At 34.2% G+C, this 20,279-nt stretch overlaps 2 protein-coding genes and 1 pseudogene across 3 annotated transcripts; 2 read left to right on the plus strand and 1 right to left on the minus strand.

The window, feature by feature from the left end:
• Positions 1-14,421: 14,421 nt before the first annotated feature.
• On the plus strand, positions 14,422-17,490 carry LOC120123357 (tRNA(Ile)-lysidine synthase-like). Of its 2 annotated transcripts, XM_039142272.1 has the most exons (8): positions 14,422-14,673; positions 14,997-15,150; positions 15,383-15,554; positions 15,694-15,796; positions 16,063-16,172; positions 16,273-16,276; positions 16,363-16,401; positions 16,501-17,490. In XM_039142272.1, the coding sequence occupies exons 2-8, from the start codon at positions 15,137-15,139 to the stop codon at positions 16,743-16,745; spliced, it is 687 nt and encodes a 228-aa protein (XP_038998203.1). In that variant the 5' UTR covers positions 14,422-14,673; positions 14,997-15,136; the 3' UTR covers positions 16,746-17,490. The 2 variants fall into 2 exon arrangements, with proteins under 2 accessions (XP_038998203.1, XP_038998204.1); XM_039142273.1 differs by lacking the exon at positions 16,273-16,276 and having other exon boundaries at positions 16,501-16,685.
• Positions 17,491-17,986: 496 nt separating this feature from the next.
• LOC120123359 lies at positions 17,987-19,145 on the minus strand (annotated as a pseudogene).
• Positions 19,146-19,744: 599 nt separating this feature from the next.
• On the plus strand, positions 19,745-20,233 carry LOC120123366. The gene has a single exon (XM_039142278.1). It carries the CDS (start codon positions 19,745-19,747, stop codon positions 20,231-20,233), a length of 489 nt encoding a protein of 162 aa, XP_038998209.1.
• The last annotated feature ends 46 nt before the right edge of the window (positions 20,234-20,279 follow it).

Below are 20,279 nucleotides of genomic sequence, written 5' to 3' on the forward strand. Positions count from 1 at the left end.
CAAGCTTATTTCTAAATACCCATCTAGTACCTACAATAGACTTATTACTAGGCCTTTCAACTAATGTCCATACTTTACTTCTCTCAAATTGATTTAACTCTTCTTGAATAGCCATAATCCAATGTTCATCATTTAATATTTTTAGGCTCTATGCATGAGATAAATGCCACATAATAATTACAAATATTTCTAAGAGAAGATCGAATTGTTACCCCTTTGGATGGATCACCTATTATTTCACCATCCTTGACATAGTTGTATTCCCTTGGGTAAGAGACTTCCCTTTCTTCAAAGGTTGGATTCTCAAGAGTATCTTGAGTTTCCTCATCTTCATTTCCTTGATGATGGTTCTCCAACGTCATGTCCAACGTCATTTATGTTTATAATACCTACATCATCATTCACACAAGAATCCTTCATCGGAAGGGATTATCATTGAAAAAAACATGTATAGACTCTTCTAAAACTAAAGATCTTTTATTAAATACTTGATAAGCTTTAGAATTTAAGGAATAACCTAGAAAAATTCATTCATCACTTTTAGCATCAAATTTGCCAAGATTGTCTTCACCGTTGTTTAAAACAAAAACATTTACATCCAAAAAGATGAAAATAGCTAATGTTAGGCTTTTTATTTTTAAAAAGTTCATATGGAGTTTTCTTCAAAATATGTCTAATCATTACTCGATTAATAACATAACAAGCGGTATTTGTGGCTTCCGCCCAAAAATATTTTGGCAAATTGTTTTCACAAAGCTTGTTTTTAGCCATTTCTTCTAAATTTGATTTTTCCTCTCAACAACTCCATTTTGTTGAGGAGTTATAGGTGCTGAAAAATTATGGCTAATACCGTTAGAATTGCAAAATTCAGTAAATCCAAGATTTTCAAACTCAGTCCATGATCACTCCTAACACTAGTTATAGAGTAACTTTTTTCATTTTGGATTACTTTTGAAAACGTGATGAATTTTTCTAATGCTTAATCTTTAGTATTTAAGAATAGAACCCAAGTATATCTAGAATAGTCACCTACCAATACAAATGCATATTGTTTTTCACCCAAGCTAGTAGTTCTAGATTCCCCAAAGAGATCTAAATGGATAAATTGTAATACTCTACTAGTGGATACATCATTAATGGATTTAAAAGAAACTCGCTTTTGTTTTCCTTTAGCACAAGCATCACAGATTTTATCATTATCAAATTTTAGCTTTGGCAACCCTCTAACTAAGTCTGTTTGAATTAGTCATTGCAAAACACTTATACTAGCATGTCCTAGTCTCCTATGCCATAACCAACTATCATGCTCATCTTTAACAACTAGACATAAATTAGTCATATCTATAGAATCTAAATGCACTATGTAAATGTTTCATATTCTATGACCAACAAACATAATCTGATTAGATGCAATGTCAATGACTTTACAAGCATTAATATCAAACATTACATTGAATCCCTTATCACAATTGACTAATACTCAATAGACTATGATTTAATCCATTCACATATAAAACATTCTTAATTTGTATGGAAAAGATATTACCTATAATGCATTTACCTTCAATGTGACCTTTTGAGTTATCACCAAAAGTCACATCTCATCCATTTTTGGCGTTGAGCTTTATGAACCGGCTTTTGTCTCCGGTCATCTGTCTTGAGCATCCACTATCAAGGTACCATGAGTTTGAATTTGTTTTCCGTGCCTTGTAGCAATGCTCCTTTTCCTACAAACATAGATTAATTTTTTAATTTTGGTACCGAAATTCTTTTGGGTCCATATTCATTAGTTTCCAAATTCTTAATCCCCTTAGGTATCCATTTGTGTAGGATATCCTTATCTTAGTAGTAATGAGTCTTTAGGAACCATATACTTCTAATGATTTTTCCATTAGAGGTTCTTCGGGGACCTCTAGATTGTAGTTTTTAAAACTTTTATAACAAAGTTGGATTTTGAATTTTCTCCATTTCAAAACGTTTTGTCCAACTTTATCAAAGAAGCTTTAAGATCATCAATTTTCTTTTGATGATCATCATTGACCTGTGAAAGTAAATTTGCAAATCAAGATTTTCTTTCAAACTCTTCTAGTTGATTTGCAAATTTTTTATTTTACTTCAAGATCATTGTTGGTTTGGACATAAGACTATTTTCATTTTTTATTTTGAAATATCATTTTTTATTTTGAAAATAAAGTCTTATAATTCGAATTCAACCCATTATAATCCTCTAATAACTCATCATAAGATAATTTATCCAAATCGAATGAGTTAGAGGTTTCCCTAGAATCTTCCCCGAATGCAATCAAGCACAAGTTTGCTACTTTTGTCCTCATCGGAACCTTCTTCATCGCTCCATATAGCTACATGAGCCTTGTGCTTCTTTTTTGATTGGCCTTTTTTCTTTAATTGAGGGCAATCGTATTTGACATGCCCCGACTTTTTGCATTCGTATCAAATGATCGGGTCCCTATCCTTTGGTTCAGTTTTGAAACCTTCATTTCGTTTGAATTTTCTTCATCGGTTTAACCTCATCAATTTTCTAAACCGTTTGGCAAATAATGCCATTTCCTCATCATCGTCATCTTCATCCGAATCACTCTAATGTTTTGTAGATTTGAGAGCAACTCCAACGTTCTTCTTCTTCTCCTTCCTTTTGGTGTCTCATCAATCTTATCGAGGTATACCTCATCTTGAAGCATCATTTCATGAGTGAGGAGTGAGTCGATTAGTTCTTCAAGGGTTAAGGACTTTAAGTTCTTAGCCTCGATAATTGTTGTCTTCTTTGATTGCCATGATTTTGGAAGTGAGTAAACCAACTTCCTCACAAGCTTTTCATTTAGAATGATCTCCCCATATGATTTGAGACCATTGACAATCGTTGAAAATCTATCCATCATAGCTTTGATATCTTCATCCGGTTTCATCCTGAAATTTTCATAGCTGTGAGTTAGAAGACTAATTTTAGATTCTTTTACCTCGTTGGTTCCTTCATGAGTGACTTGTAGTTTGTCTAATATCTCCTTGGCGGTTGTACAATATGAAACTCTCCCATATTCATCTGGTCCAAGAGCACAAAATATAATATGGATGGCTTTGGAGTTGAGCTGGAACATTCTTGTATCTCCTTCACTCCACAATCTTGGATGAGTGGAAGGTTTGATGTATCCATCTTCTATAATATTCCATGCTCCCATGTCACTTGATTATATGAAATACATGATCCTATTCTTCCAATAAGCATAATTAGCTCCATTGAAGAAAGGAAGCTTGTTGACGGGCAATGAATCAAGAACGAAGTCAGAGTTTGAAGTGGAGGCCATTGATGACTTGATTATCGATGTAAATCTTCTCGGGTCTACTCAAGAGGTGATTAAACTTCAAATGAGTCAAGCTCTGATGCCAATTTTTGATTTAATCGATCGATGGAATAGGCCAAGAGGGGGGTGAATTGGCACTAAAAATTTCGGTGGAAGCTTTTGCGGAAAATTGAAAATATTTACACAGCGATTTAGAGAGGTTCGACTTTCTCAACCAAAGTCTACGTCCACTACCTCAGCTATCCACACTAATGATTTTCCACAAATTCACTAATTTGTCTTTCTTTTGAGGATAAAGAGTAACCTTACAAATTCCTCAAGAATTATACCCCAAATTCTTGGGAACACTCTCTCCCAAAGAGAACAATACAAATTTTGCAAACTTACAAGAAAATCCTCACCAGGCAAGATGTTTGCACAATTCTAGAACAAATAAAGAACACTCAAGAATAATAAAATTGAGCACAATAAGTGTTCTTGAAAGCAAAAATGAATATTGAATGAAGTAGGCTTGAAAATGCTCAAACTTGAGGTTTGATGCTTTCTCTTTTATTCTTTCTTGATTCTTGTTGATTGTTGTTTCTTATTGTTGATCAATGGCTTCTAAGCTTGTTTAAATACTCCTTCAATTGATTATAAATGTTGGGGATGATTAGTGGAGTCAATGGAGCCGTTTAAGCGTGAAAAAAATTAATAAAACTGCTTGGAGCGTGGGGGAATCGGTACCCCCTCATAGGGAATCTGTTCATACAGTGTAAAATTAAAATATTTTGACCATTGAATAGGGGGAATCGGTATACCCTTGGGGAGGAATCGATTTCCTCCGAGCATTCTTTTATTTCTCAGAGCCAAACCATTCAGGGGGAATCGGTACCCCCTTGGGGGGGAATCGGTTCCCTCTAGGCAATCTGCCCATTTTGGTTTGATTTTAATTAAGAAATGATTTTTGACTCGATTAAGGCTCGAAATACTTTGTAAATTTGTTTAACATATTTTTACACTTTAGTAAGGATTAAAATGAACTTTGAAAGACTTAGAGTAATATTTTGATATTCGAATAATTATCAAATACTTTAGAAACCTTTTGTAAATCTTAAATTCATTTAACTTAATTTGTTATATCGAAACATCAAAATGTTTTCAACAAATGTGTTCCATTAAAATGAACTTTGAAAGACTTAGAGTAATATTTTGATATTCGAATAATTATATCAAATATACTTTAGAAAACCTTTTGTAAAATCTTAAAATTCATTTAACTTAATTTGTTATATCGAAACATCAAAATGTTTTCACCAAATGTGTTCCAGTTTGGCTTCTTTGGTTGAAATATCACATCCTTGATTTTGATGCTCGTTGATTTGATGCAGTAGCTGTTATGCTTATCTTCCAGAAATGTTCACAGGTTCCCAACCCTCGTAAGAACCTTTGGGTTGTGTAGTGCTTTATCAATAAATGTATAAGATGGTCTTCTGTGTAGTGGTTAAAAATCTTCATATTCGAGCCGCCTTTTTAGGTTTTCAACTCAAATTCTCCTTTGGTTTCAAGATGTAATCTAAAATTTTACGTCTTAAACCATCTTTTTAATATTTTTCCCTAACATGCATTAAAGATTTTAGAAAACTATTATTATTTTTTTGCAAAAACAATTAACCCTGAAGGGCAAAATGAAATCTGAAAATAGTCTCTCCACTTAGAAATCCATGTATAATTAGAAAGGACTTTTCAGGCATGTAATGTAGGCTAGGGCTCACGGTTATGAAAGAAAGGCATAAATAGGCCTAAACAAGTGTTTAAGGGTTACCGAACCAGGGATCAATTGGTCCTGCTGTCTTCAATCTTGTCTACTCGACTTGAATTGCTCGTCTGTCTTTTATTTTATATTATTTTGGTGTTCTCTGATCTTCTGGCGAATAAATTTGAGATCTTTAAACCGCTCGTCTTGAAATGTTTGATCGGTTTTCTTTCTTCTTTCTTTCTTTACTTTTTCTCTTTTTTTCTTTTTTTTCTTTTTTTCTTCTTTTTTTTTTTTTTTCTTTTTTTCTTTTTTTTTTTTTTTCTTTTTTTTTTTTTTTTTTTTTTTTTTTTTTTTTTTTCTTTTTTGTCTTTTTTTCTTTTTTTTTTTTTTTTCTTTCTTTTTTGTGTGTTTTTTCCGTGTTGTCAAATCGATTTAATCTTCGAGCACTTTGTATTTGGTCCACCTTGTGATATCTTGTTATTTCTTCCTATGACTTTCCTCTATAGCGAAATCAAAATTGATGATGTTCACTCATGCGAGAAGATGTCATTTATCTTTTCCCCCAAGTGTGGATGGTGATCCTTGGTTAGGGTTGAATCAGAAAAAATACTATAGGCTCAAAAGGGGACAACAAGGGATATATATATATACATATATTTGAAAGGATAAATGAAACAAAGTGTTCATCATCTCATACATGGAAGTCTTTGTAAAAGAGGTATCCCCAGGGGATGAGTATATGCCCTAATTATTTGAATTCTCTTGCGAAACTTGATGTGCAACACTCCATCTTTTCTTTATTATAGGAAAGGTCATCGTCATGCCCCCAGGATTTATTGAGGTTGGGAAATGAATATTGGTTTTGTTTCTAGGAAGGGAAATATGTGACTTTAAAGTCGTGATTATGAAAAAGGTAGTGTTATAGAAATGTTAGCTCTTCTGGAGAGGAAAAAGTATCGGTTTTGGTGCTTCGGGGGATAAGGATATGACTTTATTGTTTCAAAGGGAAGTGATATCAAAGTTCAGTTTTTTGGGAGTAAATGTGTGTTATTTCGGGTAAGGAACACATCAATGGTTATTTCGACTTTGGATGGGGTATGGAAGGTCTAATCTTGCCCCTTGTCAAAGATATATAATTAATGAAGTAGTAAAAGAAATTTTAATTCATTCGATATTCAAAGAACTGCTAGATTAAAACTTGATTTATTGCTCATAACCTTAAAAAACAAAGTAAATTCAATTAACAAAATATTTATTGAGAAAATAAAGAAAGAATAAAAACATGTTCAAAAAGGAAAAAGCTAGTGCCAAAAGTCTTCATGGTGGATGAAAGACTTTTTTTATTCGCACCAGGATGTCTCATGACATGTTAAAGGTCAATACCCCGAGGTCAAACAAATTCTGGACTTTGCTCTTTGGTGCCCCACATATCTCAATGATGTACATCGAACTTCAAATGGTGATATTGTCACGTCTACATCTTTCAATTCTTTTCTAGGAACGAATGGGGTGACTTCAGCTCACCTCAAAACCCTTATCATAAGATTCTCTGCGAGTTAAATGTATACCATGCAATGTACGATGTATAGATGCAAATGCAAAGATGCAATATGCTCATGCAAATGAAAAGAAGCAAAAATGGGAATGCAAAATGCAAAATGTAAATGCAATAAAGGAATTGATCCCCAAAGTAATTGTCATAAAATAACTTCCAAAGAACACATAATGTCTCAATACACTTAGGCAGATGGAAACTAAAATCACGCCATATTGCTCGATTTCATACATTTTCATCGATTGTGCAAGGAAGTATCATTCTTTTAATTCCTTTCCTGATGGAAAATTCCAACGCTTAGACTTCTTTTCCAAAAATGCATTTTTTAAGTGGCCATATGTGAATGACATCATCTACTGTCTCGTGTTGGTTATCGTTGTTGCTTGATGACTTCAAACATATTATTTCTTCTCGACTAGTTATATCAACATCGCCGTAGCACCCTTGAAAATCTTGTTTTACTGCATCATTTAAGCTTCATGTATTCCAGCTTGATGTATCACTTCAATTGTTTCTTGGAGGGCCCTTCTGGACCATCGATGTGTTTTTGCATTTCTATTCTACCTCTTCAAGTGACATTGTCGTATTGAAAGCCTTCTAATGCGACTATTAACTTGGGAATCAATGTATTTTATGACATGATATGTATGAAACAAGTGTTAATTTCAAGGTAATTAACCTAGAACAACTTTCAAAGAACTCACAACGTCCCAACATGTCAAAGAAGATAAAATATTTACCCCTTCGTGTGGCATTGTCGTTTTAAAAGCCTTCTAATTTTGATAAATACCTCGGGTTTTAACAACATGTTTATGCACAAATAAAGCAACAGGACAAATAAAAGATGTTAGCAAAAATAATAATCAAAGAGAGGAAATATATGTTAGTGAAATACGAAAAGATTAAATTCAACTGGTAAATGAACCATAAAATACAGTGAATAAAACACATAGAGGAAATTAAAACCCTAACCGCATAATTTCTAGTTCACATACAGGTACCTATGGACAGAGTTACATCATGGTCTTAGATTGGGTGGGTTTCTACATTTTACTATATGCAGAGTTTTGGTTCTAGGATTAAAGGTACTCGAATTGTTTGTCGGTGCCCCCTTGGGTGAGCCAGACCCTCAATCCTTACCCATTATAGGCTTAAGCAGATCGAGTTCAATTTGAGAGGGCACATTTCCCTATGCCTGACATGGAGAATAAATCCTCTCGAAGACATAGGGCATATAAACCCCGAAAGCTACTTGTTAGGTCTGACACAGAGAATAAATTCTCACGAAGACGTCGCTTTCACTCCCACTTAAAGGGTAAAGAGCTCGACTATAGAGCTTATATTATGAAATGCAAGTGTTGTGTGTGAGAAGAAATTATTAAACCTTTGACAAACAACCACACAAAAATGAACTAAAGCGAATCCAAGACTTTAATATTTGAAAATCAATCAAATATACACATTAGTATACAAAGATATACAATTAAATAACAATTGAAAGGAATCAAAGGAATCGTAAATTAAATAAAATTGAATTCTCAATTTTTAACTATAGAGACAATATATAATTGAATAAAGGCTTGACCCTCTAAATTCCCAACAGAATCACCAAGCTGTCGACACCGTTCTTCGCCCGGGCGGGGGAAAACTTAGTACGACTTAGGGGTTTTTTTAAAAAGATTTTGAAATGTTTTGGAGTCGACATCGACCTTTTGAGTTAGGTAGGTCGAATACCTAAAAATTTTCTTTTAAAAGTGTTTTTAAGAAAACATCATTTTAAAAGATAAATCAGTCTGCGTGTAACTAGATATTCATTCTTTTTGAAATAAAAAAGGGGTTACAGGGATCGATTACGTGTGGGGAAGGATAAACACCCCCACAACGCCCAAAATTGGTACCCCATCGATTATAAATTGTTACTAATAGTGGAAATTTAAGAATTCGAATATAAATTTAAATTATGATCCCATTATTCCAAATTCAACAATGTAATTTTTATTGAATAAAAAATTCTAAGGAGAAATAGAAAATATTCCAATATTTCCAATCGAAGAGAAAATAATCCCTAAAATGCTTTAAGACGAACATTTCTCTTTCCAACTGAAATAAAAGGAATATAATAATTTTTCCTAAGAATTAAAATAATTTTATTTGACCTAAAAAAAGAAATTCATCCAATTTATCCAATTTATCCAAATTATATATGATTAGAAAATATAAGGGATATTCAATTATTTAAAAATATAGAGACTTAATCTCTAATAAAATTAGGTGAATTGTCTCGATAAGTTTAAATAAGCGAATATTTCCTTTTCCCTTCAAACTTAATTAATTTTAAATGCAATCAATTTTTTAGGTTTTTCTAGTGGGGTATTTATTTATTTTAAAACATCAAAAAATAACATCTAGTTACTTTAAGACAATCTCTTCTTAATATTTTAAAATAAATAAATACTACCCTTAATCCAATTATGTAATCGGATGAGTTATGCGTATGAGACTTTTAGGCGAAATAAAATGTCATGATTAAATAAAATACCTAAATAAAACAATATTAAATTAAAATGGTAAATTGAAGCATTTAAAGAAAAATTATAAATATACGTATGGACTAAAAACAATTTAAAGAGTTTTAACTTTATATTACTTAATAAAATCTATACATATATTTTTTTACATGATATTTAGTATATAACATAATATTTATTATAAATGTACTAAGATGTAAAATATAACATTCATATACACAATGCAATACATGTAGTATTATATATATAATAAAGTAATATATAATAATAATGTACGTGAAATAATTATATAATATATAAAACATACTTAATGATACAATATAACAATATACATGTAGATTCATTTGTAACATATTGAAAAAAAATAAATGCATAGTAAATTAGAGATCATAAATATAAATAAAACAAACATCAAGACATAAAACAAGAAAATTATATAATAGGAGCACCAGAATTGTAATAAAACTATAAATATACAGGACTAAAAATGAAATAAATAAAAATAGTGGACAAGTTTAAGGAAATAACAAAGCGATTAATGACTAAATTATAACAAAATGAATCATAATGTCAAATTCAGAAAAAATAGCAAAATGAGGTACTGGGTGACCAAAACGCTAAAATAAGGGGAAAATACAGAGAGTTAAAGGTGATTTCACCCTAACAGTGACCAAAGCATAAAATACACTGAAACTGGGAGGACCTAGACTACTATTTAACCTTAAACTAATGACTAAAACTAAAAAATGCTAAAATTACGGGGAACATTAAGTGATTAACCCCTAAGATAGGTGAACAAAGCAGGAATCTTCAATAAAACGAAGACCTTACACGTAATATACCCAAAAAAATGAAACCCCCCTTTATATCATCTCCAAAAACACTGAAAGCAAAGAAAAACCATCCCCTTTTCATTTTTTTCCTTCTTCCTCGCCTCTCAAACCGGCCAATGCTACTACCCCCGACGAACTCCCCCGATAACAAGGTAAACGCTCCCGATCTTATAGTTTTTTATTTATTTAGAAGCTAATACTCGCGGAAAAAAAACAAAACCAGATTCAAGGTCTACTCTAACTTTATTACATTTGTAAACTTAACAAAAAAATAATAATAAAAACGAGAATACCTTTAGAATTTAGGTTATCTCTTTTGATTGCTGAATTGTTTTTTCTGTATTTTGATTGCTCAGTCTAAAAGTTACATTGTTTGTTGATCTTTTTCGGGTTTTATACCCTTTTACAAAAAAAAGTAAAACACCTTTTTTTTGTTTTCCTTTGCTTGACCTGTTCGGTGATGATATCAGTTGGAGGAGTGGGCAACCTTGTTAGTGGTAGAGAGGTATGGTATGACTTGGGGACTGACAAGGAATTGTGACTAGAGTAGGGCATGAGTAAGAGCACAACAACAAGGATGGCTTGGAGTGATGTAGCAAGTAAGAGATGGTATAGACAAAGGTAAGGTATTCGTAGGAGCAGGGTCGTGTCCTGGGTCGGATCTACTGGATTTGGTGTTTTTGGGTTTGGGGTTATAAAAATGGTGATTATAGTAGTGTTGTTCGATCAGGTCATATCAGCCATGTGCTTATATTGACGCAAAAAAGCACGAGCCAAATCCTTCCAAGAGCGGATTTGAGTACGACTCAATTGATTATACCACTTAGAAGTGGGTCCAGTCAAACTATCCTGAAAGCAATTGATCAACATCTGATCATTGTTGGTGTATCCAGTCATCATTCGAATAAACATCGTGAGATGGCCATTAGGGCAACTGGTTCCATTGTACTTTTCAAATTCGAGCATCTTGAATTTGGGTGGGAGCACCAAGTCAGGAACTAAGACAAGTTATGTTGCATCCATTTCATTGTGAAAGCTTTGTCCTCTCATTCCCTTGAATGTTTCTCTACACCACTTTTTCAAATTCTCCAGAATCTCATTCTTGGCTTTTTCCATTTTATCAGGATTTGACATGTTGTGATCAGTAGGATTATACTGAGGATCTAACACGGTTGCTTGAGTTTTTGTGGTGGATAAGCCTACTTGGTGGCTTGGAAGCCTATCGGGCGAAATGAGTCTTTGTGGAATAGCATGGGCCATCACACATTCAAAGGTTTCTCTGGTCGAGGAAATTTTCTCTTTGCCTCTTTCTTGATTGAACTCAGTAAGTTTTGCTACAATTTGGTCGATTAGGTTGTCCTGGTTTTGTAAGATATGATCCACGGTGACCTTTTGCGCTTACTCTATTTTAGCTTCCCAATCCATTTGCATCATTCGCAAATTCTCTTTCGGTTCTTTCTTGCTTCCATTCTTCGTACTGTGTGAATGAAGTTGCACATTTAGAAACACTTCCTCAGAGTCCTCCCAAGATAAACCCATGTATTCATGATTAATGCATGTAGAAATGCCTAAATGAATGTTATGCAGAATGCAAATATGCAAATACAGATGCAAAAAGTGTTGATCCCAATGATGAAATCATAAAAATAATTTTCACTAGAGATAAATGCCTTCACATTATAAGATAGTCCATTTTACAAACATGTTTTCACTTAGATGTTGAGTCTGAAGTGGATCACTGCTTCGTCTCGGATCTTTTTCCTTGAAAATAATGTCCCTCAAGCATTTTGTAACCTAACTCCGTTAATGCTCCGTTGGTGCTGAAGTCAGTGCGTCGCTCCTTGATGACTAACGATAAAATGATCGTGAATAAGGCTCTACTGCTAGATTACTCCTCTGATTAGTGGATCATTATTTCAATCTCAAATGTTTTACAATCTTCGAGCAAGTCTCATTCTTGGACTCTCTGAACTTCTTTTAGCCTTCGATGCATGTCTGTGTACGTGACTGCTTGATTGAAAACTTTTACCTTTTCTTGTGAGAATTTTCTCTTGAATATCCCCTTGCAGATCAACACTTTCTCATTATGTTATTTTGATGAAATGCAATGCAAAATGATGAAAAATGACACAAACAAAAGAAAATAAATAAGTTACTCTGGGAAATATAATAAATATAATTAAAAGATGCTATATAAAAATAAATACAACACCTACCCGATCATGTTATCTACCCAAGCATGCTTTAATCAGATAATAATCCTACCCAAATGATTTATTTCAAGAAAATGATCCTAACCGCATGATATCTTGTTCTCATGCATTTATTCGAAAAGAATAAATATATTCTAGGAACTTAAAGTAAAAGGTAAAGGTTTAGAGTCGTTCCTCCTTCGTGTACACCTATTTTGGCACAAACTGACGGATAGAGGTTCGGTATGACTATACTTAGGGTGACCTTTCTATAGTTCACTATATGCATAGTTTTGGCACTATGAGGAAAGGGTAATCAAATCGTCCTTGATGTCGACCTCTTGGGCTGTCAAACGCTCAATCCTAACCCATTACAGGCGTAAATGGATCGAGTTCAATTCAAGGGGATTCACTTTCTTATACCAATACGAGGAATAAATTCCTACGAGGATATAAGACATGTGTATCCCAGAGGTTATTTGCTAAAACTCATACGAAAAATAAATTCTTACGAGAGTAAAGCATTCACATCGACTTACTTGGAACGAAGCCGGGTCTAGAGCTTATGTCATGCAAATGCACGTGATGTGTGTGAGGAAGAACGTACAAACCTTTTACTCAAAAGTAAAAAAATAAAACTCTCAATAGAAACTTGAACACTGCTGAAAACAAATATTAAGATATTAGTATCACGATTAAAAATGAAGAAATGAAAAACTTTAATAGATAGATCATAAGCTAACTATAGACGTAAACCCATAATTTCCACTACAACGACAATATGTAAGCGGCTTACAACCTGACTCTCTAAAAAAAGTCCCCACCAGAGTTACCATGTTATCAAAACCGTTTTTTTAAAACATTATGACTTTTTATTTGAAAAATTGGTGATTTTTAATTGATTTGAATTAAATTGAATAGGAGTCGACATCGACCTTTTGGTTAGGTAGGTCGAATACCTAAAAACGTCTTTTAAAATAATTTCAAGAGAAATCATTTTTAAGACAAAAATTGGTCTGCGTTTACCAAAGATCGATTTAATAGGTCCAGGGGTCGATTACGTGTGTGGAAGGGTAAGCACCCCCGCAACGCCCAAAATTGGTACTTAATCATTTACACGTTGTCGTAAATGGTGGAAATTGTGAATCAAATATATAGTTAGAATGTGATCCATTTATTAAATTTTAATTAATTTGCTCCAAATCGATTGGTTAGAGAAAATTCTTTACCTTGAAAAGAAATCTCGAGATTAGCAATCCTCCATCGGGAAAACTATCTCGCCTATTTCTTATCTGTAAAGAAGATTCCCTCATCGATAAAAAAATGTGTATCGAATATAAACTAAAAATCGAAATTTGCATAAAATAACATAAATTGCCATTTAAAGAAAAATGCATTGCATTATTTGATAAAAAATTTAATTTAATTGTAAAATAAACTAGATTTATTTCAAGTTCCCATTTCAATAAAATGTCGTGTCGGATCGCATCACTTCAACCAAGTGATGCTTTCCACACTCATTCTACAAATAAAGGTTCTTGAAAATATTCGAATAACATATCGATAGATAATGAAAAACGCTGAAAACAAATACAATTTGAAATCTACAAAATAAAATATTCGCAACACACAGAGCTAATAACATCCATTTAAAATAATACATAGAGCTGTAATATATGAAATATACATATACATGAAGGACTAGAATAAAATAAAATAAAAATTACAGCTCTAAACATAACCGACATAAATAATCACATTTGATGATTTTAAGGGACCAAAATAGTATTAACATAAATCTGAAAGGGCTGAACAATAAATATAAACAAATCAGAACCAAGAACAAAAATATTAAACAATACATATTCTCGAAATGAAAATAACCCATAAATAATATTAATGACTGAAATGAAAATAAACCATAAACATAAAAGGTCGAACAATAATTAAACCAAATGTAAAACAGTGACTAAAATAGAAGATTTGCAAATATCATGACCAAAATCAAACATTAACAAGAATAACATAATATGTAAGAACATGACTAAAACATAAATTTTGAAATATAAGTGCTCGAAACCAAATAAAGTAAAACTTCATTAAATGGCTGAAATATGAAATTACAAAGTCAGAGGGACCCAAAGTGGGATTTACCCACGCACAAAAAACTATCAACTGGTCCCCATCAAAACTACGTCGTTTCGTGGGGATATATAAGCCTGAAATCAGGCTTTCCTTTCTCATTTCCCTCATTTTCTTTACTTCATAAAACAGAGAGAGAGAGTCTTCAAAACTCTCTCAACTCTCTCATCGGGGAAGAGAGATGCCGTCGGCGGCGAAGGTGCTCACGGTGGCTGGAGAGAGACAACTACCCCCGAAAGACGCCTCTCCTCACCCTTAACCCGTATCCTAACTCCCCGTAACACAAAACTCCTCTAAACCCCTAGATCTAAGTTTTACCTTTCGAAAACGTAGAGATCCGACGACCCTTGGACTTGCTTTGAACTGAGGTATGCTTCTCTCTTTCTCTCTTTTTAATTTGGTTTTTTTCGTTCGAATAGGTTGATTTTCTCTCTGGTTTATTCCTTTTTTATAATCGAATACGATCTCCTCCTTTTTTTCTTCGAACGCTCTCTCTCTCCCCCATGTCCCCCTTGTGTGTTGCTTCCCCTATGTTTTTATTTGTTGGTCTGTGATGGCTTTTGATGACTTGTGCGGTGGATTGATAGCCCTTGATTTTCCTCGGGATATCCCTTTTGTTCAAATATATTTTTTATGTGATTTTCTTCTCTGATTGCTTTTCTTTCTTTGATTGATTTGTGACATCGGGCAGAAATGGCGACGTCAGAGGCGATTGGCGACAATAGCAACAACAATAGATACCCTTGGGTGATCTGGACCATTGGATGGGTCCAGATCCAATGGCTGAGATCAAGGCGGCTGGAGCTGATAGTGTTTTACTAGTTGCACATCATGCAGATGACCAGGTTTTTATCAACATTATTGTTCTTCAAGCTGTTTGCACATCTGTGACTCGAAGATTGAAAAAAGTTATATTAAGCCTTAGATATTTGTTCTTTAAGTACAAAAACGCTCCATTTTAATTTGATTTACGGAAAAGTAAGGATTAATTGTTTTTCGTGAAGTTTCCTGCTGAATCGATTGAAATACGAACATGGAAGCAGCAACTAAATGTAGTCTTCTTCTTCCACAATGCAGGCTGAGTTATTTATTCTTAGATCATCTCGTGATAGTGGGGTCCTTGGCCGGCATGACATTCACATCCCAATTGTTCTCATCACATACAAGTTTTTTTAATAAAGATTGGATAAATCACAGCATCCTTCTAGTGCGACCTTTACTTGAATTTTCAAAAGAAGACATGTATAAGGTTCGTGTGAAGAATATAGCAAAAAATGTGATTGATTCATGCCTCTACCCAATTTTCAGTTATTTAATTACTGTTTTAATTTTTTAATTTAATAGTATTCTTATAAGCTTTAAATGGGTCCTTGTTTTCATTTTGATAGATATGTCAAGGGAGTAACCGGGATTGGGTTGAAGATCCAACAAATCGAAGTCCTTTATTTGCTCGGAATAGGATTCAGATGTCATTAGAAAATCTGTTATCAGGTGAGTACTGATAGATTGGACAGTTTTGGTCGTTTTGATGCTGTTATCATTCGCAAATCACAACAGTCTTGTAGCTTCAACTTTTTAACTTACTGTTATATACAATGGTTTCCCTCATTGATCTTGCTGCTATGTTACCAAAGCTTGAGGTTATATATGATCCGCATCGTCAAAGCCTTTGTATTAATACAATACATTTGCACTCTTCCTGGAGAGCAATAATACTTTGGACTTTATAATTTGGAATTAATGGCTCTGTTTTCTAGGTACCTATAAGTCTGAACTACAAGCTGTTATTTCTGCCTGTCGAAAAACACGCATCTTTGTTGATCAAATCTGTAGCAATTTAATAAAGCAGACTGATACTGTAATGGATGTAAGCATTCTTTGATGTTTAGAAGATGGTTTTTGTTCTTACTTTAATCTAGCTTTAGTATAAACTGCAAGCTAATTCATTTTTATGATCATTTTTGCAGCCAGGTTATGCACTTATGGATTTGAAGGCATTTGATCCATCAAAAATTGATGACATATGCCTCTCTAAATTTGTTACATTGGTTTTGCAGGTACTGCTTTTGCAATACATCCGTACCATCCCATGCAAGGTAAATTACTTAAACCGAACTTGTAGCTTGCAATTATTTAGCTTTTCTTTGTTGCAAGTCCAAATTTCTTTATCGTTACTTTGGACAATTTTTATACAGCTGCTGGTTGCTACATTGTCCGGCTCCTGGGTCTAACGGTGCCAAAGCTCTGGTCTGCTGCTCTGTCAATTGTCCTCTTCCTTCAAATGCTGAACTATTTCACTCATTTTCTGTTGAAGAAGAGAAGCATTGTTTTTCAAACGAGTTGGAACAAGTTATTGCAAAGGGAAAATCATATTCTAATAAGCTGGTCCCTGATGCATCACAAGCACATTTTTCGGACGCGGGGTGTGAATTTGTTCTAGATGAAGCCTTGAGATTAGTTATTATCAGTGAATCAACTTATAGAAACATCATTTTATTTCAAAGGGAGGAAGTCAAACACTTTAAGCCCAAAACTGATGATGAAGTTGCATCTAGGTGTGAGTTGAAACAGGAGACTGAACATGTTAATTCATTTCTTAGTGAACCGTTCTTCCCTGGGCAAAAATGCTACTTCATGAACCGTTTCATCATCTCATGGAAACTAAGCCATGAAATTGGTAGCGATGTGTTTCCTCATGAATCTTATTCTCTGCCATATTTGCAAGGGGAAAGTCAGCACCAGGGTTTCAAATCGCGGTCGCATTTTCGGTTATTTTGGATTTACCGTGATTGCGGCCGTCGCGGGCGTTATTGAGGTCGTCGCGGACGCTATTGCGGCCGTCGCGGGTAACTCGGACAGCGGAAAAACCGCTATATCATGGCCGAAATAGAAGTCGCGGACCGTTTTTTAAAACCCTGGTCAGCACAGTCATTGCTATTGCTTAAACAGGGATGACATGGTAGTCAAGGTGCGTACCATGGTTGATGCTGATTGGCTCTACCGAGCCAAGTTGTCAAAACGGCCACATTTAGATAATTTTGAATCGACAAGACTTCCATTAACGGATAACATGCTCAGATTATTCAAGGTTGTCAGCAAACTTGGCTCTTAAATCACTGAAATCAACCCCATTTGCTGCAAGAAAAAGCATCCCTGTACTGATCAATGACCACGGACGGATACTAAGTATCCCTGTAGGCTCTTAAATCACTGAAATCAACCCCATTTGCTGCAAGAAAAAGCATCCCTGTACTGATCAATGACCACGGACGGATACTAAGTATCCCTGTATGTTGAACTCTTCCTTTTCTTTTAGATGGGTGGGGTGTTTATGAGAATCTTTCTTATTCCTAGCAATTCTTTCTTATTTATATTATTTCGGAGCATTGGCTTTAAACAATGCCCTTTCATGATGGCATCGGCTGTATTCAAGCCAAGGGTACCTCTTGGAGGAGGACACAGTTCCTTTCTTTAGTCATGGTAATTTAAAGCTCACCAGGTTTGTAAATTTCTATATGCTTGCGACTCTTGGAGGACTGCTTTTTCTTTTCAGTACCAAGCGAAACTAAACAAACAATTTATCATATGAATTTTGATGCGACTGTACATATATGTAATTGGTTAGTGTCTACAAGTTTTGGTTGAATGATTGTAGAAACTTTAACATCTAAAGCGCTGGTTGACATTTTAGGGGTTTCATTTAATTCTTTCTGCCGGGACAAGGCTATTGGGTGGCACACTTGATAATGAGTTCAGAGAAATCAATGGAAACACAAAAATGGGGCAGAAATATCACCATCTGCGTTGGCCTCCCCCGAGCCGTTGTTTCCATGGAGCATCATCCTGTTGTTGGATCCATGACCAAAGGGCACACTCTAGCAAGCAGAAGATGTTAACATAATGAAGTTGATATCTCACAGGAACGTATCGGAAATTTGCAGTCTGAACAACCGGCCATATACTGCCCTCCAAGATCAAGGCTGGGAGAAAATCTCTCTTCACTTGAGGAACGCTTTTACCTGTGGAGAGCCCCATATAAGAGAAAATAACAGCAAGTCAAAGGGGGTAAAGATAACACTATCGATAGCTACTTTTCCAGCGTCAAACTTAGTCGTCTTTGGTAGTAGTTGAATCTTCGTCTTTATAAATCTTTCCAACCCTTCATACCTAAATGGAGCAGAACAGAGGTTGTAAGCAATGCAATATAAATTTGAACGTGGTCTAATTGAGAAAGTGGCCTATAAGAAGACAAGTGAAAAGCAACACGAACCAGTAGTGTCCAAATGGTTCAACAAAGCCGATTCCAAACATACTAGTGACAGCTACCCTTTTCCAATCGATTTTACTTCCTAACTCTGCATTCTACCAATTGAAACATTACGGATACAATTCACGTTACCACTTAAAAATGGAACCTTTAAATTCTTTCTTGAACATTACCATTTACCAACCATAAACATTCAATCAAATCAATAAGGAACATGTAGAACAAAAGAAAATGATATTCAGTGGAAATGATCCCAAACCAAAACCATCTTTGAGGATTGCAAGAATCAACAGAGGACAACATAAATATAACAAAAACCCAGATTTTCAATAGCTTAGATAAGAGGAAAACAAGTTGAAAAAAATGTGAGAATAGATAAGGAGGGGGTTGCAGGGAATTGGAAATTAAAAGGTGCTTACTTTAAATTTAAGGCGTCGTTTCTTTGCGGTAGCCGAGGTGATGTATTGAGCCCTAACATGACCAATTCCCCTATAGGAAACCTGAGCTGATGGCCTTTGTTTTCAATGGATGAAGAGATAAGTAGCTCTCGTACCATTTCCATATCCTCAACATTTTATGTTAGCAGAAATTAAAAAGGATAACGAGATAAAAGAAGGGTAGAAATAGAGGAAAGTGATAGATAGAAGATAAGAAAAAAAGAAAAATCAAAACATGAAGAAAATTGTCTGGTTTCATTCATCGCCATCCTCACATTTAACGATAATAATATTATGTTGAGCGAGAATATTTAAATAAAACATTGTCTAAAGATTTTTCATTAGTATTATTAGATAATTGAAATATAGAATGTGCGTTTAACTTTTTCAATCAACATAATAAAATACTGATTTACCTTCAACCTTTGCATTGATGTTAGAGGACCGTTTGAGAATATATATAGAAGTGATTTTAGTCTAAAAATCTATTTGAAATATAAAAATAATCATAAACATCTCGTTTCAAACTAAACTTGATCGTATGAGATTATTATAATAACATTTAATGTTTAATGATTTTAATTTTAAAAAATTAAATTTGAGTGTGGTTGAAAATAATTATCTTTTATTATAAACGAATTATGAATCTTTTCCTTTCAACCAAAATAAACGAAAAAAGAAATTACTCTTAGATTTCAGTCCTCAACAAAAAATTTTCTCACTTCTTGAGTAGAGATGGTGATATCTCTACACTCTTGCCTTCATTGCTTTCTTCTCAAAATACTAATCCCAACTCAACCCAATTTCCAAACCATCAAAAGCTATAATTCACCCCCATTCCAACTTCAAATCCCTCAAAATCCTAATTGCACAGTCCTCAATCTTCACCAAACTTCAAAAGCCCACCTTTCAATCCATCCACATTCCACATTTCCCGCTAAAATTCCAAACCTTTTGGTGTTCAAGATAGAAAATGCGACAACTTTAGGTCCAAGGAATCAATTTCAAGTACTTAAGCGATATGGGGTTAAAGAATCCGAGGACACCGAAAAAGTGGTGGACTCTGATGGAGGCGGAGGCGGCGGCGGAGATGGAGACGATGGAGAGGTAGAGATGAAAAGTGGGTCAGTGCCAGAATGGTTGAATGTCACTCCTGATGATGCAAAAACGGTTATTGCTGCTGTGGTAATATCGCTTGCTTTCGAGCATTCGTGGCTGAGCTGAGTGTGGTTGAAAATAATTATCTTTTATTATAAACGAATTATGAATC

The sequence above is a fragment of the Hibiscus syriacus genome, unplaced genomic scaffold (genome assembly GCF_006381635.1).
Source record: "Hibiscus syriacus cultivar Baekdansim isolate YM2019G1 unplaced genomic scaffold, ASM638163v2 tig00110392_pilon, whole genome shotgun sequence".
Classification (NCBI taxonomy): Eukaryota; Viridiplantae; Streptophyta; class Magnoliopsida; order Malvales; family Malvaceae; genus Hibiscus; species Hibiscus syriacus.